The sequence below is a fragment of the Artemia franciscana genome, chromosome 11, assembly GCF_032884065.1.
Source record: "Artemia franciscana chromosome 11, ASM3288406v1, whole genome shotgun sequence".
NCBI lineage: Eukaryota > Metazoa > Arthropoda > Branchiopoda > Anostraca > Artemiidae > Artemia > Artemia franciscana.
This window is the reverse complement of record NC_088873.1, coordinates 16,499,291-16,523,840: the sequence shown is the minus strand read 5'-3', so window position 1 is coordinate 16,523,840 and position 24,550 is coordinate 16,499,291. Positions and strand designations below refer to the sequence as shown.

Below are 24,550 nucleotides of genomic sequence, written 5' to 3'. Positions count from 1 at the left end.
TTCTGGTAAATTCAGATTTGAAATGTGACTTCTTCCTCTTCATTGAAAAAAAATCGACACAAAAGTTGAACTTTTGGTATATTAGAATCCTTATCAAAAGTTCTTTTGCTAGATATGTTGACAATTCTAATCCAGAACAGAATTTGAACTTTTTTTCTCTGTTTGGAGGGAAATCAGAACAAAAGTGTAAATTTTGTCTCTTCTTTGGGGAAATTCAGAACTGTAGCATGACTCGTTTCTCTTCTATGGATGAGTTCAGAACAGAAGTGTGATTTTTGCTCTTATTTGGAAAATTCAGAACAGAAATTGAACTTTTTGGTATATTAGAATCTATATCAAAAGTTTTTTTGTTGGAAAAGTTGACACTTCAATCACGGTTCAATTAATAATAATAAAGTTCTCCAGAAGGTCAGGGCTCTGCTGAGATTCATTGTGTTATTTCATCGACAAAATGCTTGGCAGACACGTCAATGCGATAGGGCTGTCATTGGAATGATCCCAAAAATTTCCAGAAACAACTATCTCAAGACAAAACAACAAGCCCTGGTGGTGACTTTCACTTCCAGTGAAATGTCTGCAGAAAATCATGAAGAAAAATAAATCTCGAAAAAAAACATCTCGGAACAAAAAAAAAATCTTGAAGAAAAAAAATATACACTCCTAAAGTATTACGTATCAGTCACGTGTGCGAAATACGTCATCCACAATTACAACTGGGGGTTTCTCACTTGACTAGCGGGACCTGAGCTCTAACTGTTACGCGAGATTACATCATCCTCAGTTACAACAGTTGCATAAGCATTACGAAGCAACCAAAGAATTCCTGAAGAAAACATTCCCTATTGCGTAACAAGCAACTTTCTATAGTATTACGTAACAACAGGCATGCACAATCATTACCAACGTCGAGGGGAAAATCATTAACACCTGCTGGTTGCTAGGGTCGGATGGAACTGGTTACTAGGGCTTGTTAATATTCGTTATGGCCCCACTACTTAACATCCCTCTTTTAGTTCTTATCATTATTTGTAAATTTCACACTCAATATAAAATAATAATTCCACACCTAGAGCTTTTTCTATTCAAAACAATAACTTTACTTTTCTAGCTACTAGATTATGCTTGCCCTGTTTGCAAAATTTCGGTGTTCCAGCTTCTTGAAAAAACGGGAATGATGAAAATATCCAAAACATTTTTTCCTGCTATATTCAAAAATAAAATATTCTTCCTTTTTAAATGTAGGACATTAAGGTAATAAATTTTGATTTTTTTCTGTCTCAGAGACTAAAAATTACAAAAATTCGGGACCGGTATTTACCCCCCAGAAAATACCCCACGCGACTGGTTGGTCTTCAGTCACTTTTAACTTATAAAAAGGGGACTTGAACTCTCATGTTCTGATCTAATGAGCACCCTCCGAAGTCTGTGTGACCATGGGAAGAAGATGAGGAAAAAGCAGACACCTTTTATACGGAATAAATTATGTGCATTTTGGAGTTTACAGTTGCTCTTTACTTTCATAATAACAGCGTAGACCAGAAATAATCCCAGAAATCAAGAGGAATTAAACATTAATTTCACTTGTTTGATGCGCTTTTTAAAGTTTTTGTACGCCCCCTTGAAAAAATAACCCCCCAAACAAAATTCCTAGATATGGCCCTGGGGATTATATACAAATTCTATCTCCACCTTCCCCTCAACTCTCCCTTAGGACTGATTCTGTATTTCGGCTCTATATCCAAGAGCCGTCCACAGCAAACTATGTATATAAATTAATAAAATTTATGATTCTTTGGCAAAAATAAAAGATACAATTCCAAACATTTGCATATAAGGCTTTAAACCTCTACAATTCTCGGATTGCTTTTCAGTTAGTGAGGGAGGGAGATACCTCAAAGGGTGCATTCTAATGTCAAAACATCCCTAGCTCTCATTGATCCTTCATATAAATACAGAATTGGTTCTAAGGGAGAGAAGGGCCGTATCCAGCAATTTTATTTGGGGGGATTTTTCGGGAATAGGGGGTGTAAAAAAACTTGAAAAACGCATGAAAAACGTGAAATTAGTATTTAATCCCTCTTTATTTCAGGGAATATTTCTGGTCTACACTCTTATTATGAAATCAAAGAGTAAAATTAAACCCCGAAAAGAGCAGAACTTATTGCGTATAGGAGGAGACTGCCCCTTTCTCATCCCCATCCCCACCTCATGGTTTTAGAAACTTCGGAGATGCACATTCGATCATAGATCGAGAGTTCTGGTCGGGGGGGGGGGGGGCTCCGACTGCTAGGAAATAAGTGACGATGTTTTTAGTTTAGCATCAAAAATTCCATTCGACAACTTTCGTAGACGAATTTTTTTCTAGCTAAAACATACAAATTTTGTTCAACAGCTTAGAGAATTTATCATACCAAATATTAGGCCATTAGAAGATAAGTAAGGCCAAATATTATTAAGCTTTAAACAATTAAATTGTCATAGCTAAAATCCTTGTTGTTTTATTTGATTTACACCTCCTTCATTAGCAATGATCTGGGAATTAAAAAAGTTGTACGTAAGGCAGTCAAAATTAAACTTAAGAAAAATAATAGTATCTCTTTAAATAGGGATTTGAGGGAGTACTCACTCAATGCTCTACGCAAATTTAATTAAACTGACCTAACAAATTATATTGGAAATAAGTAGTCAATACCGATGAACAAGTTACAAAAAGATCTTTTAGGATAGCTGCTAAAAAGGTAAGATAACGTTAAGAACATATTCTTAATTTTAGCCACAATGAATTGTCACGTTTCGTATGTTTTTGCCTTAGTCCTGGTTGAAATTCGTTGAAGTAAGGATTCTGGGACTTTTTAATTACTTTTAGTTTTAAGGATCCTGTTTTACTATAAGTTTTATTTTATTTATATACGTAGCTTCCTAAGGACAGCTCTTAGATATAGATACGAAATACTCCCAAGGTTTAAAAAAATTCCACTGTCTTAGGTAAATTCCCTGTTGTTTTGCTTGTATTTTTGAAAGCGTAAAATGTTTTACGAGAATCGCGTAGTTTTATCACAAGGCAGATGAAAGTCTAAAAGTATTACACAGTATACAGGCCTGCCAATTTTTTTTTTTTTTTTAACTGAATTTCACTACAAATTATTATCGATAAAACAGAACACCAGACTACGCATTACGTGAATATGAATTTGCTTCGGTAGAACTATTAAAGCATACTTCCTTTCTGGCACACCGGGAAACCATTTACTGTCGGGAATATGAAGTGAGAACATGAACCAACTACAAACGGTTCTATATGTTACTTTTATATCATTGATTAGCATGGTAGAAGCTAGTGTTATGAAAGGTACGTTTCTGTTATTATTATTTAGCCTATACAGCTTGACGGTTCTTGGTAAAAACTTGTACAGGAAGTCATTTAGAATTGTTCATGAAGCAATAAGATATTTGTGTTTCTTGTAGAAACACTAGATTTGACATTCATATGTTTAAGAAACCTACAACGCCACATTAAGTGCATATTTTTGTGACTTGTAGAAATATACGACACTTTGCGATAATGTTTGGATATAAAAAAAAGATATAAAAATATAAATATAACGATCGATTCTCCCTTCAACGTTCTTTCCAAATATAATAATTGCTACCGATGTAACTGCGACCAAAACCCCTAATGTGTGAACATAGCCCCTGGCGATGTTCCCCTAATTTAGCTAATTTTTGGCTTACATTTTTTTTGTGCTGGCTTCTCTTCAACAGTTAGCTCATAATACCAAATAATTATATTTATAACGAAAAAAAACGATAATAAGCTAAGTTTTGTAAAAAGGCTAGGATTGCATCTAGACATCTTGGGGTGTAGCGGGGGGTGCGGAGGAAACAACTTTCCCCACAAAGTTCCTTGTTAATGGCTAAACAAAAATCTACTATTTCGGAATTAGGTTTGACTATTAGCATTAACAAAGAATCATCAGCAAAAACAGGCTCCAATTGAAAATACTATGCATACGTCATAATTTGTGGTTGAATTATTTGTGTCGGGAATTAAGAAGAATTAAAAAAGAATTTCTTCTTTGTTACAAAAGAAAACATTTCAAATTAAAATACTAAGCACATATCATAATTTGTGGTTGAATTACATTAAGCAGAAGTTCGTAATTAATTTGAATAATAGATATAAAACAAGGTACCCTCATTTTTGGCGGCTTTTCAACCCGGAAGTACAGTACACGGATCTGCACTTTATTTCTACATACTTTTTTAGAAGTTCCATTACTCTGGTAAAATAATAAAAAAATATAAAAAAACACGCCCAAACCTATTTTAAAGAACTCAATAGCATAAATAATTGTTTTAAAGTGAAGGAAAATTACAGCATGCTAAAAACCTATTAGAAGATTTTATAAGGTCAGGCACCATTGGTTTATAATTTGTAATTTTTGAAACTAATATTCTTTAATGGTTAAGATCTATTCATCGTTAAAGCCACAGGCCATTTAACACAAATCCTTCAGCATAAGAAAAAAGAAAAAAAGGAATGACCTATCCAAACAATTTCGTTAAAGCCACAGGCCAGGTAACACAAATCCTTCAGCATAAGAAAAAAAAGGACCTTCCCAGATAATTTACTTCTACAACACCAATTAAAAAAAACTATTAATGTATGAACCAAATTTGGGGGAAAATTTATGGTTTCTGGAAAAACACAACGTTAAATCATAGGCAAGAACCACCTTGGTAGAATGAAATATAAAAACAAGCTTTTTCCTGCTGAAAGTACGGAGCGACGCTAAAACTCTAAAAGGGCAGATATAATTTTGCATATGGGAGGCTACCCCCTCCTATTCCCCTCGCTTGTTATGCTGAAATTTTTTAGTGCCTTAAAAAAAAAATAATTCCAATTTTACGATACTTGCGTTTCAGCACTTAAAGTATAAGGAAAACAACCAACTTCAGCGTAAAGAGCAAGAGCTAGAGGAGAGTGGATCCCACCTCATATACGGAATAGTTTCTGTCTACTTTGACTCTTAGTGGTGCTTCTTATTTTCAGTGGAAAAATTCTTACAAATCCCCTTCCGTGGAAAAATTACCCCGAAAAATTTTCTCCCCGCGAAAAATTCTTCCCAAAGAAATCCCCACGCATTTCCCAAAAAACAAATACTATATACAAGCAATCGACACGTTGCATAAGTTACATTCCTTTCTCCAGGGACTGTTAGGGGTCTTGTCATCCCCAGAGGCATAGTTAGTGGAATTCAACTATGCTGAATTAAATGGCTATCTCAAAGTTTTGATTAGATATATCTGGGGGTAAAATGGACGTGAAAGGGGGGATAGCCACTTTCCGACCTTTTTGGTCACTGAAAAATGACACGAGAAGTTTTAATTTCCGTTTGAATCAGCCCTCTCCTGTTTTTGAGGATAATTGGTTTAAAAGGATGATCCGTAGAAAGAAAAACAAAAGAAAGACAAATAAAACACGCATTCGTGATCTTTCTTTTGACAAAAAAATACACAACTCCAAATTTGTGTAGGTAGGAGCTTGAAGCCTCTACTAAAGGGTCCTCCGATACGGCGAATGCGATGGTGTTATTTTCATTAAGATCGCTTGACTTTTTGGCGTTGTTTCCCTCTTTTCCGAAAATCTGAAAAAATTTCTCGGGCCCTTAGCTTGTGATTGGAGACATTAAACTTAATGAATTTCATATATTTGAACTCAGCATAAAATGCCAATTCCTTTGATGTATTAATTGTTGGGAAAATTCTTTTTTTAAGCTTCGGTTACTATTGGGCCCGGTCACTCATTACTTACAGTTCGGTACCACGAATTGTTTGATTAGTAGAGCCTTTCTATCCCTACATTGACACAACTTAATCTTTGAAGAAAAGCGGCATTGTTTCGAAAAAAAGGATAATTTTCTAGACAAATTCTTTGGAAAAGAAATTTGGAAGGAATAACTGGTAAGTAAGAGATCCTTTTAAACTACTTTATTTTTGTAGGGAATGAAACATTAGCCAGGATACTGAACGAGAATAAATGTGGTCAGTCGTCTTTGAGAAGATGCGCAAGAATCGCAGACCCAATACTTGCCGATCCTAAATTAGCTTTTCCAGCCGATGAAAATGAACTTGTTAAAGTTTGCAGGTACTTTTAACTTCATTTGATTTTAGTAGCATGGTATGCCCAGAAAAAGAAAAAAAGGGGGGGGGGGTAAATGATATCTCCAAGACTTCAGTGTCTGCCGTCTCAATATTTCCACAATCAGTTAAACTAGAACATTATCTGGTGTCAAGGAAAGCCCTGGTAGTTAGCTTAAAAATTATGCTACTATTTAAACTAAACAAAAAAAATGTAGATACTAAGGATAGAATGGCTCCCCTACTATTGCAGGAACGTTTTTATCGTCAATTAGAGAAAATAAAGCTTATTTTCACAATGCTATTAGGGGGCTGGGAAAGCTAGTGATAGATACGGAGCCCTGTTAAAAATTGTCGGATTGTGCAGGCTTTTGTTTTATGTACGTCTGTTTATTTTGCTAAGATTTTAATCTCTGTACTGTTTGTTATTATTGTGTTTATTGCAATGGCCCAGTGGGTTAAATATGCAAAAAGTTGGAAGGAGGAGGAGCATAGCGGAGGAGCACTGATTTTCTAACGAATCCTCTCCTAAAAACATAAACATTGTGTTAGAGCACTAACGGGAGAAGTATTTCCAACGTTTGATTCCCCATAATTGAGTCATAGCTTGGCAGTAAGGGCATAAATTTACATTTTGAAGCAAGAAATTTAATCTCAAGCTACGCATGATTAAATGATTAATCAATTTAATTTTAGATCTTTTAAAAAATAGCAGCCGTTTGCAAAGATCTGCAATGTCCCTCCCGTTAGCTAGAGCCAAAGCCTGAGTGTGAACTCATCCGAACCTAAATTGCAATATTTCAATAAATAAACTTAAGGGTTTTTTTACAGCCCTAATCCTAAGTGTCCATTACATCTATTGAATTAAAAAAAAAAACTCTTCCACTATGCAAATTTGAAACATAAAAGGAGTACAAATTAGCTCATACAAGATATCAAACATAAACAGACGGGGATTGCAATGAAATAATAAAAAAAACTAATTAGATAGTTTATTTAACCAAACTGATTAAAAAGTGGTCCTTTCTCTTTCATTCAATTTTGATTCCATAGTTTACTGAACTTCTGTTCGTTTCATATTCCATGACTTCATTCACGTTAATCTCTACTTGATGTGTGTTTGGCTTCTTACGTCGGCTAATTTGCCCTTGTTTTAAGTGTTAAAATATTTTGCCCTTGTTTTAATGTTTGCCGTTGTTAATAAAACCAATTAAAAAGTGGTAGGGTCTGTTCAATTCAAGTTTGATTCCATAGTTCATTAAAACTTCTGTTCGTTTCATATTCCATGACTTCATTCACACTGATTTTTATTCGATATGTGTTTGGCGTCTTACACGGGATAATTTGTCCTTGTTTTAAGTGTTAAAATGTTTTGCCCTTGTTTTAATGTTTGTCCTTGTTAACTAAACTAATTAAAAAGTGATTCTTTCTATTTGATTTAAATTTGATTCGATAGTTTATTAAAACTTCTGTTCGTTTCATGTTCCTCGACGTCATTCACATTAATTTCTATTTGATGAGTGTTTGGCGTCTTAATTCGGCTAATTTGCCCTTGTTTTAAGTGTTAAAATGTTTGCCTTTGTTTTAATGTTTGCCCTTGTTAACCAAACTAATTAAAAAGTGATCCTTTCTATTTGATTCAAATTTGATTCGATAGTTTATTAAAACTTCTGTTCGTTTCTATTAATTTCTATTTGATGTGTGTTTGGCGTCTTACGTCGGCTAATGTGCAATTGTTTTAAGTGTTAAAATGTTTTGCCCTTGTTTTAATGTTTGCCACTGTTAGCCAAACTAATTAAAAAGTGGTAATTTCTGTTTGATTCAAGTTTGATTCCATAGTTTATTAAAACTTCTGTTCGTTTCATATTCCATGACTTCATACACAATAATTTCTATTTGATGTGTGTTTGTCGTCTTACGTCAGCTATTTTGCCATTGTTTTAAGAGTTAAATTTTTTGCCATTGTTTTAATGTTTGCCACTTTTAGCCAGACTAATTAAAAAGTGGTAAATTCTGTTCGATTCAAGTTTGATTCCATAGTTTATTAAAACTTATGTTCGTTTCATATTCCATGACTTCATAAACAATAATTTCTGTTTAATGTGTGTTTGGCGTCAAAAGTCGGCTACTTTTTCCTTATTTTAATGGTTAAAATATTTTGCCCTTGTTTTAATGTTTGCCACTGCTAGTCAAGCTAATTAAAAAGTGGTAATTTCTGTTCGATTCAACTTTGACTCCCATAGTTTACTAAAACTTCTGTTCGTTTCATATTCCGTGACTTCATTCACATCAATTTCTATTTAATGTGTTTGGTGTTCTACGTCGACTAATTCGCCTTTGTTTCAAGTTTTAAATTCCCTTTTCAACAATTTTTGTTGAAAAAAAAGCACTTTTTTATGGATTTTTAATGAACATACCGTGTCTTATAGTCTCTAATTGTGAAACTTTGGTAGAAATTAGGATCCGTCTGGATCCATATATTACATTTAATATAGGGCGCTCCTATAGCAACTTTAGCCTCATGGTTGCAATTAGTGACTGCCAAAATCCTTAAATATAAACAGCGATGAAAGTAAAGCACAATTTGTGGTACTAACGGTACAATGATTTTGGTTTATGACGATTATATTGTAATTTGAATCTTATATTTGTAACCGATGACTTCTAAAACGCTAAATACCAACTTGTAGACAGACATCAGCTGTATATTGCCTAATTACCGTCTTTGTGTGTGAAAAACTGTTCTGATCACTTTAAACCATTTTTTGCTAGATACGTGGACGATCAACGGGCAAATGAGGTGGAATAGGTTTCAATTTACGAAGTTGGGCTTTGGCAAGGATGATTTGCCCACGGGGTCCCGCTTTGGCCACTGGTTATTCTCGCATAACTACACTTCACTAAATACAGACCAAAATAACGTTTCTGGCTCCAGGGGCGTATCTGGGACAAAATCTTGGGGAGCCCATTGTAACGAGGGCGCCAATGAACAAAATCTTGGGAGCCTGTGTGACAAAGGTGCCAATTATTGACCAAATCGGTAAATTTATTCTAAAAAAAGAGTGGAAAAAGAAATAAAGAGAAAGAGGGTGCCAGAAAAATCTGGGGGAGGCATGGTCCTCCCTGGATCCGCCAGTGTCTGGCGCAGTAAATTTCAGGTATGGGGATCACCCGAAACTTCTTAAAGACAATTTACTACGCAAGTCTGATTGTTTGAAATAAAAATCTATGACCTTTCAATATCGACAGAGTCTCAAGCTAAGACCTCGCTATCTGTAGGCTATATTGAGTGTGTTTATTTTGATACATCTTTCTGTTGCAAGCAGTAAGGTTGCAAGGTTTATAATTTGCCAGGGTTTTGTTTAAAAATAAAAAAATATTCTTATAGACACAAACTTGCCCCTGTAGCAGCTAGAGTTACCATGTTTATTTGCATAACAAACATGGGAAATAGGGGCAATGTAGTAAAAATAATACTGAGGGGTTTTCACACTAGCTGATAATTAGAAGAAGATTAATGTCTGAAAATCCATAGCTGAATGTGAGTTTAAACCCCTACTTCCAATTATGAAAAAAAAAAAATCATACGTACAACACTGAAACAGGTAGCTAAACGTACATGTAACCAAAACTATTAAGTTTTAATTTACTAGAGGCAGTTTAACAGCTAAACTATACCTAAAGTACACAAAAATGTAGCCTCTTTCGAAAAATAGCATATTGCTGGATAAATAGCAGACATACGGGTCGCCAAAACACGAAAAAAATAGGGGGAGGACAAGGATTTTCCTTGCGAAGACGCACAAAATTATTTTCTAGCATTAAGTAAGCCCTCCTCCCCTCCCCTAAATTTCCCCTTAATAGAAGAAGTTGGCATCAAAATAGATTGATGCTGCTTATTAATAAACCAAACTAAACATGTAAGACAAAGTATTTTAAGGTGCGGTACTTCGAAGTCGTAATTCGAACAGTAATTCGAAGAGTGAAGTCGTAATTCGTTCGTATTACTTTGAGGAGAAGTAGATGGTTCCAACACGAAGTTAACGTGATAATGGTCATAGAAAAGTGTATTTGACTTCGAAATGGTAACTCGATAATTAATTTAGTATTCAGTTTCAATAGTGTGCTATACCTCGGAGTCAAATGTGTCCCTCTCAGTAATTAACTAAATAAATTAACTCAATTCTAAAACTACATGGGTTGCCATGACTACGGAAAAATAACTCCCTTGATTTAAAGGGAGGAAACATGGAGATAAGAACTGAAACGGCGGAAATGAAAGGTAAACATGCTTTCAAAGTTTCTCAAAAAAGAAATTATTTTATGCTAAACAGTTCTACTGTATTAATTAAAATTTAATAAAACGTTTTGGCTAGTAATGGATATGCAAGGCTATCCTGCCATGGAAAGCCGCTGCAAGTCTAATATTTAAGTTATATATCATCTTGCTCGGAAATAAGGCGTTTACTTTATATTTTCATAATTTTACAGGAAAGGGTAAATCAAGTTTTTAAACGTTTTACAAGATATGTTTTACTATAAATTTTAAACAGAAAAAAATTCATAAAATAAAAAGAAAGAACAAATTAAATACGAGTTCCAGAGTGCAGCGATCAAAAAGTTAGTGTTTGACCCGTAAGTCTAATATTTAAGTTATATATCGGCTTGCTTGAAAATAAAGCATTTTCATAATTTTACAGGAAAGGGGAAATCAAGTTTCTAAACTATGGACAAGATAGGTTTTATCTATAAAACTTAAATAGGAGAAAATTCGTAAAATAAATACGAGTTCCAGAGTGCAGCGATCAAAAAGGTAGTGTTGGAGCTAAATGCATAGTAAAATTTTTCTCCTATCGTAATGGGTTTTCAGCCTCCTATATAACTGTGTCCCAGCAAAATGACCTCAAGATTAAGGTCAACCACGACATTCCAACTTATTTTCTAAGAAAGATGTTTGGCATACGCACTTTATTTTGGGGACGACAGTATCAGACCTAACGTATTCAGTCGACTAGCAAAAAATTTTCCGGTATTGAGAAGTGGAGACATTGTTTATATACATGTGTATGGGTTTTTTATATATGAATTTAAGTAGGAAAGACGAAACAAAATTAAAATGAAACTTCACAAAAGTTGCGTCTCTTGGGACCAAAATTTTTTCCTCAGTTCGACCAGATACCAATAGACAGACTAATTTTTGTTCTAGTTTGACACTTCTGTTACAATTATGAAAACACTAGCCACAAAGTCTTTCCTGGAACACCTATTTAGCAGGTAGCCTACAACAATTCCAATCCCGAGGGGTGATTCTCGCAATTTTGTACATGCAACTTTCTTGCTTAGCCAAGACAATGTGGAGAGTACTTATCCAAGCATTTTAGCTACTAAAGTAATCGAAGCATTACTAATCCTACTATAGTCATTGCAGTGTTATGCCACATTTGGTCAAAATATTCGCAAAGCTTCACAACCAGCTCAAAGTCTCTGCTTCGGCCCCAGAGATTTAGATTTATTTTGTTTAATAATCTCCACCCCGAACGGAGAGAGAAAAACGAAGAGTGAAATACCAATGCAAACCTCAAAGGCGGGTCCATCGGGGGGCAAGGTGTTCTCTAGTCTTGATGCATTTAATTTTCGTTCAGTTTTCAATTACATTCATGTAAGTTTTGAGCAAAAAAGAAATTAAAACTAAATTTTAAATTAGAAACAATAACGATTCGTCAAAACCCTAGTCTATGAGTCTACGAATCCTTCCAGCAAAAATAAAGTAATCAATGCTCTATCCAACCCTTACGTGCATCTATATAAGAAAAGGATAAGGATATCACTTCAAAAGTCCTTACCTGCACATGCCAAAGCAGATTTTTTTTATATTGTTTAAGTTACAAGAAACTCGTCGAGACATTTTGCTATGTTTCAAACCTTTGATCAGATCAAAAGTAAGGGATTATGTTCCACATAAAAAAAAGTTTTCAGTCACAAACCAGTCACAGTTCCGCAATAAAAATAAAACGAAAAACAATAGTAACAGTCTTATCAAAAAGCCTTATCTCTCATGGGTATTCCTACTACTACTACTACTAACAACTCACTGCAGCTACGCATGCTCCTCCTCTATTTCAATCTATTCAAAGTCTTCTTCTTTACATCTTCCCAAGAGGTTCCAATTTTTCTTAAATCTTTCCTTACGACGTCCTCCCACACTATTTGAGGACAACCTACTTTTTGTTTGGTCCTAAATGGTTGGCCGACAAGGACGATTATTGGCAATCTGTCATCCTTCATCCGCAGAACGTGTCCAAAACATTTCAATCCTTTTCTCATAATAGCCCTAGAAAGTGGGATTGAACTACATTTTTGTACAGCTTACTGTTTGAAATACGGTAAGTCAGTCGGGTACACAAAACTCATGGACATTTACTTCCCCAATTGAATCCGTGTCATCCCATTGCCTTTTCTGTGCTCCTTAGAACAAAGTCTATCGAAATAATCCATATAAATGGGGATAGAAAGCAAACTTGCTTAACTCCTAATTTCCTACAAAACCAGCTAGTACCCTCATTTCCTTCCTTATCAGCAGCAATGTTATTCTTCTACATAGCACTAATCCCTTTAATTTATTCATGTGGTATACCATACAAGGATAGGACCTTCGCTAAGACTCCTCCATCAGCTGAGTCAAATGCTTGCTAATAGTCTTTAAAACTGAGAACTAATGGGGTTTTAACTATTAGTAATTAACCAATAATATATAATGTTTATTATAATACCAACAAGCAATACATTAGGCTAATTTTGAAAACATACTTTCGTATTTGTGCATAAATCAATTTTAATAAAAACAATTTTTCAGGTCGTTTTTAGAACTACGAGATTGCTCAAGAACATTTTTGAAAAACTGCATTGGAGGGCCATCTATGTTTGATTACTTACAAATCCTTGACGAAGCAAGCAAGAGTGCAAATGATATTTGTTATGAAGATTCAAATCAGAATAAAAAATGTAAGTGCATTCTTAGCAAAATTGGGCCTGAAACAGAGACAATTAAAAATGTCATTAGTTCTCTTTTGTAGTGAAAAATTGAAAAATAAGAAAGAAAGACCAGAAACGTAAAAATAAGAAGCAATCATTATAAATCAGGATATTCAGCAGAGCGAAAAATCTTATTTCACATATTTCTTGCAGCGCACCCACTTTTAGAAAGAGATTTTCAGAATTAAAGAAATTTCAAGGGAGATCCCCTAAGTCGTTCCCAGGAATTTGTAAACATGCCTTGTTTTGTCAACTAGCAAAAAGTGGTATTTTATTTTTTTTTTGCATGCCTTGCTATTTAGTTGTGAATAGACTATAGGTCCCATAAAGCTCATAGTACTTTTTTTTCGAATTTTCGTTAGGTTCACTTCCACCACCCCTTTCCCGAATTCAAAATTTTAGGTGCACTTGGTCCCTCTAACACTCCTAAAAAGTTTAAGCTGCATCACTCAAGCCGTTCTCATGCTATTGTAGATATGCTATTTTGATGGCCTGGATGCGCAGTGTCTCTAGATTTATCTCTGTCCCCTCCCTCAAGTCAAATTTAAGCTCCACTTGTTCTTCTAACATCCCTAAAGTTTCAAATCGGTCTCCCAGTACGTTCTTAAGGTATTCCAGATACAATGTTTTGCTAAACTGAGTATATACAGTGTCTTTTCGATTTATTTCATTACTTCACCATGAACAGATTTTATACGCACAGGGGCTTAAGGAATCCAAAACTTTTAGTCAGATTTTGGACAATATATGTTTAAACTTGTCTCTCCTCCATCCCAAGTCAAGAGTCCTAAAAAACAATCCACACACCAAAAAAAAACCTGAAAGTTCCAACATTGTCTCCCAAGATATTTCTGATGCACTATTGGATAACTTGAAAATATATAATGTCTTTTATACATGGTTAACCTTGCTAGTTAACCATGAATACATTGGAAGTCCCATAGCGGTTTAGAGTGCAAAAACGTTGATGTTGAATGAAGATAAAGCATATTTAGCCCCTCCTCCCTCAGCCAAATTTAAAGCCTACCCTAATCCCCCTTTCCTTTCACAACACTACCTGAAAGTTTCAAATCCATCCCCAAGCCGTTCCCGAGACATTCCAGATAGAATATTTGGATAGCCTTGATATAAATTGCACCTTTTGATCTAGCGCTAACCTCAACCCGAAACGATAAATTAAAGAACACTTGCCAACCGACTTAATAGTACCTGAAAGTTGATACCGAAAGCCGTTCTCGAGATATTGCGAACATGCCATTTCGACAACCTTTCAACACATAGTTTCCTCGCTACATAATTTCCTTTCTACCGTGCATTGGTTATAACTTCCACAGGGGCTTATAGAGCAAAACCATTGGTGGATTGGACACGAAACTTCTTTAGTCATTCCCCTCCCCCAGCAATGAATTTTACGTCCCCTGCCCCCTTCCCCTTCCTTTCCTTAACAGTGCATGATAAGAACAGTGATTTGTACGAAAATCATGCACTGGCAGAATGAGCTCTGGGCGGAAAATATGGAAATATTGTTTTGACTATCCACAATCCAAAATAATCAAGTCCAAGAGACGTATCAATTTCCTTTTTTGGAAACGCTGCAGCTTCAATGTACCTGTCACCTGGTGGGGAATTCTTCGGTATTCTTTTTTTTTATCCTTCATATGTTTCTTTTTATTTATTTCTGTGTGGTGAAAGTATATGTGCATTTTAGTTTAGAAATTCGAAACGAGTGTAAAACAGTTAAAATCCTTTAGTATTCAGTGGCCAATCCTTTTCTTAGGGGGAGGGGGTCCTATTCTTTTCCGAACTTCCTTGTGAGCCTACACATTTAGGCCATTCTTGAATAATTTGGGAAACTAGATTTTGCATGAGGAAACTCAAAGAATTGCAGAGAAATCTCAAAAAAGGCAAAATAGAAACACAGATCTCTTGCTCTACAAGGGGTTGGGCCAAGCTTGTGTAAAGCATAAGCGGGATGATTTTTGAGCTCGCGTTCTTGGAATATGTTGAAATTCATGCGATTTTCCTATAATTTCCCAATAATATTTTTTGGGTTTAGGAATTTGGCCCCCTCTCCACCCCTAAAACAGATTTATGGGTAGGTGCTTGGTAAAAACCACCCCACTCCTAAAAAAGATTTATGGGTAGGTGCTTGGTAAAAACAACATTTTTAAACGGTAATACTGAAAGTAAGGAGCAACATTAAAGCTTCAAACGGACATTACATATATTATTATTATTTGTATATGAATTACATTATATTATTATTACATATATGAAGGTGTTGACCTCTCTTTAGTACCACGCTATCTATGCTAAAGTTTGATTTATTGTTCCAATTATTTGAAAATGACTCCTGAAACACGAGGCCTGTTAGTTAGAATAATAAGCTTTGTAAAAAGTTCTATAAAAACCTTTAGCGTAAAGAGCGGGGTATTGAGGAGGGGTAATTGCCACATATACGTAATAATTTCTATTCGTTTTCAGTTTTAATGTTGCTCCTTACTTTGAGTTGAAATAGCTTGTTTTTTATTTCATGTCTGCTCGTTTTTTAAATAATGTCAGGAAATCTGGTTCCCCCTCAATGGAAAATCCCCTTCCCCCACGAAAAATTTCATCCACTGAAAAATTTTCCCACGTAGCCCCCATTCCCCTGAAAAATATATGTATGCTTCACAATAACCAATACTTTATGTAAATAATGGACAAAGTTCATAGTTTGCAGCCCTTCCCCGGGAGCTGCGGGGGGTCAAGTCATCCTCAAAGCCGTAGTTATTAGTTCTTTCGACTATGCCGAGCAAAAGGGCGATCTGAAAGTTCTGACAGGGTAAATTTGGTGAAAAAGGAGCGTGGGAGGGGGACTAGCTGCCACCCAATATTTTGGTCACTTAAAAATGACAGTAGTACTTTTGATTTCCAATCAAATGAGTTCTCTCAAAATCCTTCAAGATCACTGGTTCGATACGATCATCCCTGAAAAAAAAACGCATCCGTGATCTTTCTTCTGGCAAAAATGCAAAATTCCACATGCTTGTGTATAGGAGCTTGAAAACTCTACAGTAGGGTTCTTCGATATGCTGATTAAACAACCAAGAGAGATAAAACTCTACAAAAAGAAAACGGCCAGTAGAATTGAAAGACTAAAACAACGCGGATATTTTGCCTGTATCCAAACAAGGCGTCTTCAGCACAAGATAGAAAATTAAAAGAAAACTAATCTAAAAACAAATAAAAACCACCACCAATAATAATAAATACAATTGTCGCTACTTATCCACGTAAGGAAAAGCAGCTATTTGAGTTACTTCAATGAGAATCAAAGAGCAACTGAGGAAAAATCATGAAACTTGAAACTTAGTTACTTATTCTGTTGCGAAATAATCCTCTTGTAAGCTAACATTGAAGCAACTCTTTTTGGTCTAGTGGATAATCTTGTTCCCTGGTGATTGTGTAAAATTTTAATTCCCCCATCGACTATTGGTTCATTTTTCAAAAGAATATCAGAAATTGGGTCAATATTTAAATTCCCTGTGTCTCTATTTATTGAAATATTAGCAAATATATGTTTTTTAATTTCTATAGCCTCCCTCACCCACTGAGAAAAACCTCTATCATTAGAAATAGCTGTAGCCTCATAAAATTGTATAAAATGTTCGGGATAAAAGAATGTATGTTCAGCTAGAGCCGAAACAAAAGTTTCGGGAGGCTTTCTTAGTTGTAGGGTTTTTTCTATTGAGTTGCGATGCTCAATAAATCTTTCAGTAAATTGTTGGTGAGTTCTACCAATATAAAACTTTCCACGCGAACAAGGAATTTTATACACCCCACTAACTAAATCTCCCCGGCTTAAATCCTTCCCAGAATTAAGAAAACTATCTAATGGTCTCACTGATTGGAAACAAGTATCAATGTTATGTTTACCTAAAATTCTTTTAAGCATCTCCCCCAAAGTAGGTACATAAGGTAAAGAAATGAAACTTTTCGGTAAGTTTAATTCTGTGCACTGTGAAACCCCAATAACCCAATTGTTGTGTTTAATGCGTCTATTTTTTATTATTTCATCAATGAATTTAATCGGGTAGCTATTACAAAATAAAACATCCCTCAAATATAACAATTCAGAATCTAAAAACTCCCGGGAACAAAATCTGAAAGCTCTATCCACCAGTGCAATCACAACCCCTCGTTTCACTGAAATAGGATGGCAAGAGTGAAAGTTCAAATACCTATCACTGTGAGTAGGCTTTCTATAAACTGAAAAAAGTAAATGGAACTCACTTTTAATCAATAAGATATCCAGAAAAGGTAGTTTATCACTTTCTTCAAACTCCACTGTAAATTTTACGTTTTTGTCAAAACTATTTAAATGTTTATGGAAAAGGTCTAAAGACTCTAAACCGTGTTTCCAAATGCAAACCACATCATTCTTGAATCTGCCTCGGAAACATGGAGAGAGCCTAAAACTGTGTATGGCGGAGGTTTCAATAGATTCTATGAAGAGATTTGCCAACAAAGGGGAGAGAGATGCCCCCATAGCCAAACCAAACAACAAACCGAATTTTCATTCGATATGCTGAATCTGAAGGTGTGATTTCCATTAAGATTACTTGATAATTTGGGGTGTTTTCCTTCCTTTTTTGAAAATCGGGCAAATTTTATCAGGCTCGTAACTTTTGACGGGTAACATTAAACTTGACTAATTTTATATACTTTGAATAAACATAAAATTTGGTTATTTTCATGTATCTATTGTTATCAAGACACTGTTTCTTAGAGTTTTGGTCATTATTGATCACTTGATAATTTGGGGGTGTTTCCCTTCCTTTTTTGAAAATTGGGGAAATTTTCGAAAACTTTGAGTACTAATCTGAAGTTCCAATTTTTTGACCAGAGCCTTTTCTTCCTTTGGCGAATGAAAAGCTGATCAACTAATGAATTTCGCAAGTGAAAATGCCAAATAAACTGTTTCTAAGGCACATGACAGGAAAACGAGATTTCCATCCTCTGATTCTTTTGGGGTTTAGTGCGTAGAACGCCAAATAGAAAAAAAGGACTATCAACCATTTCACTTTTCTTCTCCTATTCACAGGCCCGGATCGAATAAATGCGAGGCCTGATTAGATATTCTTGCGGGGCCCTCTCTATACATTAAATATTCAAATAAAATACATCTGTATAGTAGTTTACGTATTTTATCAATCACCAAGGAGATGATTATAATCATCTTTTCGGTAATGTGTGATGTGACCAAATCACTGATTCTTCACATTACTCCGCCATTGTCGAGTGAAAACAATGTCAGTAATAGGTGTGCAGCCGACTAGATTCAAGACATCATTAATTGCCATATATAGAGGATCGAACCTTTTCGAAATCATGTACACCAGGGGGCACGTAACAGCTGTGGCAACAGTGCACCAATGATGGCGAAACTACGCCGAGCGTAGTGGGGGCTGTGCCGGGGATGGCAAAACTGTGTCACGTGTGATGGAGCTGAAGGACACTCGTAGATCTCCGAGAAATAAACCGGCAGGGGAAAAGTAGCCAATCCCTCGAGCTTATCTGAAATGTAATTCCAGCTTTAACTTTGACGACTAGTAAAAACGGACTGAAAAGCGAAGAAGTTTACGTTTACCAGTACAGTCACAACGCAACAAAGCTAGTTTCCAACATATGTAATATAAAATAAGCCCAGCAGAATCCATTGTAACAAATTAAAACAAAATATATATTAGGACGGATTACTGCTGAACCTTAAGTTTACAAATCTTATCCCAAGTCTAGATGAGGCCCCTGATGGATAATACTAGAAGCCAGCTTAAGCGAGCACATATATCACATTGATACTAATTGTTATAATTCCTCCTCGCCGTACTTGGCTGAAAAAACAGAGCTTTAATTATACAATTATTTTCTTTTCTTTTTGCTTAATCAGAGCAGAACCCTTAATACTACTCCCAAAACTCGCTTTAAGCTTAGAACAAAGACTGAATGTGCCCAAGAATTTGTTTAAGGCAATATTTGTTCCATTTTTTATCCCCACCTTTAGCTGGAACCCCCTAAGTTGTTTAATTTTTCAATGGAATGTAATATCTTAATTTTATTTTTAGCATACTTGGAACATGCAGTTTGCTTACGAAGCATAGTGTCAGACAACCTTAAATGTGCCAAGAATTTCAACGAACTTGTGACAGCTGTTATGCTCTTTGATCCAAAAAATTCAGATGTCTGCTGGTAAGCTATTTTCTGTTTGGTGATTCTACTCTCGATTCCTGCTTTAGAGAATCATCGTTGGAAAAGATTTCCAGCTACGTAAAAACGAAAAAAAATAAAGAGAAGCAAATATGAAAAGTGAAGTCTTTCTATTTTCATTGTATCTTTCACGCTGGGTAAATTTGCGGAGTCTCATGAAGCCAAATCGATTAAATAGCTTTTTTGTGACTAAGTACTTTATTGATCTAAATTGATCAAATATTTTTGGGCCTTCTGATAGTTCTCGGCAAGATAGATATTAAAATGTTTATCCAACGCCTTGACGGGTTAAGGAAGTGCAAATCAGAGAAAATAGAGTACAAGAGGGAGAGAGTTCGGTGTCTTCCAATCCTTTTTACCGACTTAAAACAGCGAAAGCATTATAGATTTCAAATCAAATGAGCCTCAGCTCAAGTTTTTGATACTATCCCATGTTTTCATAATTCAAAAAAAAGATACATTTTTAATATCTTAGTTAATGCTAGAGTGGTGATTCTCTTTGTATCTTGTATCTTGGCTAAGCATACAAGACACTTAGAAGCCAAACCCATCAAAACCACTCCCTTTTTTGCAGCAAAGCGCTTGTTTGACTTAAAACTAATGCTCTCTTAAGAATGGTTCGGATTAAAACCAGCCCCTCAAAACAGACTGGCCAATAAATTCTCAATAAGCCTCACTATTCTCCCAATTTGAAAACTCCAAACTAAAATGGACTTCATATAGAATACACTTTCATCAAGTTCACACACATAACCAAAAGCACTCAAAAAAGGAAGAAAAAAATTTACAAAAACTTCACCACCAGATAACAGGCACATTGAAGCTGCAACTTTAAAAACAAATTTATGGTGTTTAGTGGTTAGCTTTTGAGTAGGCTAGTTGAACTGACAATTTGATATTTTGCAGCTCACACAAGTCATTTCGCCAGTGCATGATCTTTCACACAAAGAACCAATGCGAGAGAATAAATCCGGGTGCATCTTTGGTTGTCCAAGGGATAATAGACTCTGCGCTCAATTTCATAGCCAAGCAGTGCAAAAGGTAAAATTACAATCCAGTTGAAAAGTTAATTATTTTCATTTAGATTGCCTTTATTTACTCTATATCACCGTTGGCGTTCCTATCATGCAATGTTGTGAAAAAGAAGGGGAACGGTAGGGGACGTCAAATTCAATTCTGGGGAAGAGGACGAGTTTTGTCTATAGACAAGTTTTCGAGCCACCCCCTCTAGGCTTTGAAAACAAGACAAGTTTTATAGAGCTTTATAGACAAGTTTTGTCCATAAAATCTGATTAGAAAGGCAATGAAATTTCACGTCCCCAATGTAGGCAAGGTTTACAATCAAAGCAGTTAGCATTACAGGGAAATCCCAAAGCTGCCAAATTTCTTTGATTTTGACGCTTGCCTAGCAGGTATATTTCAACATTTTTTGGAACTGCCTTTTCCTGAAATTAAAAATATTAATTCTGCTTTGTTTAGTCAAAAAAACAAAATTCACAATTTCTAATGATGTAAGTTTCATTAGAACTGGATATTCCATGTCTCAGGCACAAAATGTCATGCACAAAATGTCTGCATAAAATGTCATAGCTAGAAAAGTCAATAGCAGAGTGAAATAGTCCCTAGGCATAATATAGTACATTATCAATATGGGAAACTTCTTGGGTGGGCTTAAAAAGGGAGTTGAATAGATTGGGATGGATGAGAAGCGTGCGTGGCTGTGTTGGCCTCAGGCGACTTTTTGCTGCAGTGAGTTTTTAGTAGTAGTAGAGTATGACCAGGCTCGAATTACAAAGTAGGCTGCAGTCTATAGTCCCTATTTTTGTCCTGAAATCTTTTGTCATTGCTGTTTTATATAGCTAGAAAAATTGTATTTAGCTGAACGAATTATATTCCAAAAACACTACTAGTTGTTACTAGTACCTAGTTCATGTAACTGGAAGCAAGTGGATTTCTAGAATGTCATAATTATTACGGCGTTTAGAGGACACTGTTTGGTGAAGTCAAGTTCATCAAAGACTTAAATCATCATCCAGAATCTTGATTGACAAAAGAGAAATTCAAAAGAAGCAGCTTTTTGAAATTTGGGCTCATGTAAAAATCACCAGAAGTTGAACACCAATAACTATATAACTCTATAATACTACAGTGTGCATTTACACTGACTTTAGCTCGAATTTGTATTTAAAACATGGACTTTTAGGAAATATTACATTGTATTTCCAATAATCTATGATAAAAAGACAGATGGAAGACGGTTCTACGATATTTAAAATGTGTGTTTATATCTGAACCTAGGATATCCTACCGAGCCCAAACAATTAACAAAAGTAAAAAAATCCTATATGCTTAGAATAAAAACAAACAATCAGATGCAGCAAAACTGTCAAACTGCTTATTTGGACCACTTGAAAATAATTTATTTTGTAGTTATTGTCAGCAAGAGAAAGACGTTTGGAGCCAAAAAATTGTTTTGTTTTGCATTTTAAAGCACTAGTTTTACTTGAAACAAAGGTTCTGTTCATGACCTTACAGAATAATATTAACTGAGAATTAATCAATGCCAACTAATTTAAAAGGAACAAGTTATGCATGGTCTACCCTATAGTCCTTTGGGACGCTATCCTAGTTAGTATTTTGAGTTGGTATCTTCTAGTTAGTTAGTATCCCAGTTAGTAGTTAGTAGTTAGTATTATATATATATATATATATATATATATATATATATATATATATATATATATATATATATATATATATATATATATATATATATATATATATATATATATATATATATAATATATATATATATATATATATATATATATATATATATATATATATATATATATATATATATATATATATATATATATATATATATATATATATATATATATATATATATATATATATATATATATATATATATATATATATATATATATATATATATATATAAGAATCTGAAAATGTTCCGCGTTTCTCCAGATACTGCACAAAGTTTCCTTTTTTCTCTTCTGCTGCTTTCCCGAATTTTTCCTCTTCGCCAGCTTATTTAATTCTGTTCTAGTCTTCAATAATACTTCTTTGTTATTATTTCTCTCCATCATATCATCTTTAATGATCTAAACCTTGCTTGTTTTTTCTTTATTATTTTGTCTATTAAGCTGTCACTTTTAACCCACAAAACATCACTTTTAGGATTCTTCCTTCTTTCTAGCCTTTACTGCTTTTTAATTTCAGTGTACCGAATGACTGCTTCTTTCCCAAAGAGAGGGAGACAAATGTACACTTTGAAAACAGGAAAACAGTTATTGAAAATACAAGACAGACAACAGTTAAGCCATGGCTACTTGAACAGCCAAGACAGCAAGAATTGCATTCTGCAGCACCAAACCTTATTCTTGAAAGAAGTCCATTTCTATTATTGATGTTTATGCTTTATGTACTTTTTTTCAACTAATTAAACAAACGGGTCCTAAATCAAATACAATTTTGAAATACATTTAAGTTAAACTTTAAGATAATTTTTCTGGGCTCAAAAGCTTACAAAATATAGTCATTTTAGCTTTAAAAGGGCTGTTATACCTTCCATCCCTTGAATTGTACAGACACTGGATACATGTGCTTTTAAGAAGCCAAATTAACAGACTCCATGGGTGCACAATGAAAAAAATTCAAAAAAAATATTTACAGCCAGTTCCGCCTTGACATACTAAACATGTGGTGAGGAACGTGTCTAGGAATTCTAGGTGCTTGCTTATGGTTGATCACAAAGAAGATATGATTCTGTCAATCCAGGATGGACCAGTAGATTTTTATGATGACATTCGACTTAACAAATGTTGAAATCCAGGACTTTTTTTTAAGAGTATTAATTGGTTACTGGCCTCAGATACACGCTACCATAGATACCACATCCGATACCATTTCACAAGAGCAATTTTGGGTTAGACTTAGAAATATTCTCTGTGTATAATAATTCAAGGTAGGCTATTCTTATTCTTTTATTATTGACTTAGTAAACATAGGCACCTCCCATTTAGGCCTACTATTATTTCCTTCCAGATCACTTCAGGGGTTTGCAAGTAACTGCAGAGCTTTCAGTGACTGTGCATGCATCAATAAATGGAAAAAATAGCTTTCTTTTACAATTTAATACATGCCTAAGCTCTATTACAGCATTCTTAAGGTTTTCGGGAAACATGAAAAAAGAGAAAATTCTTCTACCATGCAGAAGTAACACTTACCTAACAAAAATTAAGAATGGCCTAGACAAAGCTTGGCTATGCACTAATATATTAAATGAGATTTTTCCCATTTATAGATAAATGGAAAAAATAAAAATGGAAAAGAAGATAAAATGAGTGACACACAGTCACTAAATCTCTTGAGCTGCTTAGAAAAATAAGAAAAAAAACAAACTTGTAAAACCAATGTAAGCAAGAAAATGAATGTCAAAATTTTCACCCAATAGTCAAAGGGCTCAATGAAAATATCTTCATGGATGGCAGGACCTATGCTCCCTTTAGGACAAAGGCACTTAATTATGTTAATTGCCTTTTGTTTACAGATAGATTTTATGGTAGGAAAATAATGGTCACATTAGATCTTGGCTGTCTGATTGGCTTGAAACTTTCAAGCATCATTTACTGAGCCAAGGAGACTGCACACTTATTTTAAGGGGAAGTCTTATTGTATTTTTTTTTGGGGGGGGAGGGTGGTTTAAACCTGTTAATACTTTCAGTGCGTTATAGATTCCATTATAAAAAAAAGGACTGATAAGCTGATTACTCCAAAATAGTCCCCCTGTCTATAACTGATGAAATGCCAAAGTTGTTCAAGATGACCTCATTCCATATTAAAACTAAGCAAAGATTTGGCATTTCCAATTCAATACAAAAAACAGCATGGTCATGTATTTTATAATGCAAATGGGCAGTGAAACATTTAAAAAAGATGGTTTAAAACAGCCACTCACATGATGTAAAAGCGAAACTGGAAATTTTGGTTGCCAATCAGCTACAATAGCACCCTCAACATACAATGCACAGCAACAAACCAACCAAACTCTTGGTATGACTAAGAGAACATTTTGAAGTAAATCTCCAACAGTGATTAC

General features: G+C 34.7%; 2 protein-coding genes across 4 annotated transcripts in view; one reads left to right on the top strand and one right to left on the bottom strand.

The window, feature by feature from the left end:
- LOC136032890 (zinc finger CCHC-type and RNA-binding motif-containing protein 1-like) overlaps positions 1-24,550 on the bottom strand; it is an 83,480-nt gene that overhangs the window by 46,415 nt on the left and 12,515 nt on the right. The window contains exon 2 of one of the 3 annotated variants that reach the window (XM_065713325.1): positions 18,535-18,732. The exons of the other annotated variants lie outside the window; for them this stretch is intronic. The gene's annotated coding sequence lies outside the window, so the exon portion shown is untranslated. The remainder of the gene's footprint in view (positions 1-18,534; positions 18,733-24,550) is intronic. 3 annotated transcript variants of the gene reach the window in all.
- LOC136032889 (uncharacterized) lies at positions 3,200-22,921 on the top strand. Its single transcript, XM_065713322.1, has 6 exons — positions 3,200-3,349; positions 6,004-6,148; positions 12,995-13,143; positions 19,281-19,404; positions 20,329-20,463; positions 22,672-22,921. The coding sequence occupies exons 1-6, from the start codon at positions 3,274-3,276 to the stop codon at positions 22,889-22,891; spliced, it is 849 nt and encodes a 282-aa protein (XP_065569394.1). The 5' UTR covers positions 3,200-3,273; the 3' UTR covers positions 22,892-22,921.

Coding starts and splice junctions, on each gene's coding strand:
- LOC136032889 (XM_065713322.1), top strand. CDS start 3,274: ATGAACCAACTACAAACGGTTCTATATGTTACTTTTATATCATTGATT. Junction 13,144..19,280: donor TTCAAATCAGAATAAAAAAT/GTAAGTGCATTC, acceptor TTTTATTTTTAG/CATACTTGGAACATGCAGTT. Junction 20,464..22,671: donor ATAGCCAAGCAGTGCAAAAG/GTAAAATTACAA, acceptor TTTTAATTTCAG/TGTACCGAATGACTGCTTCT.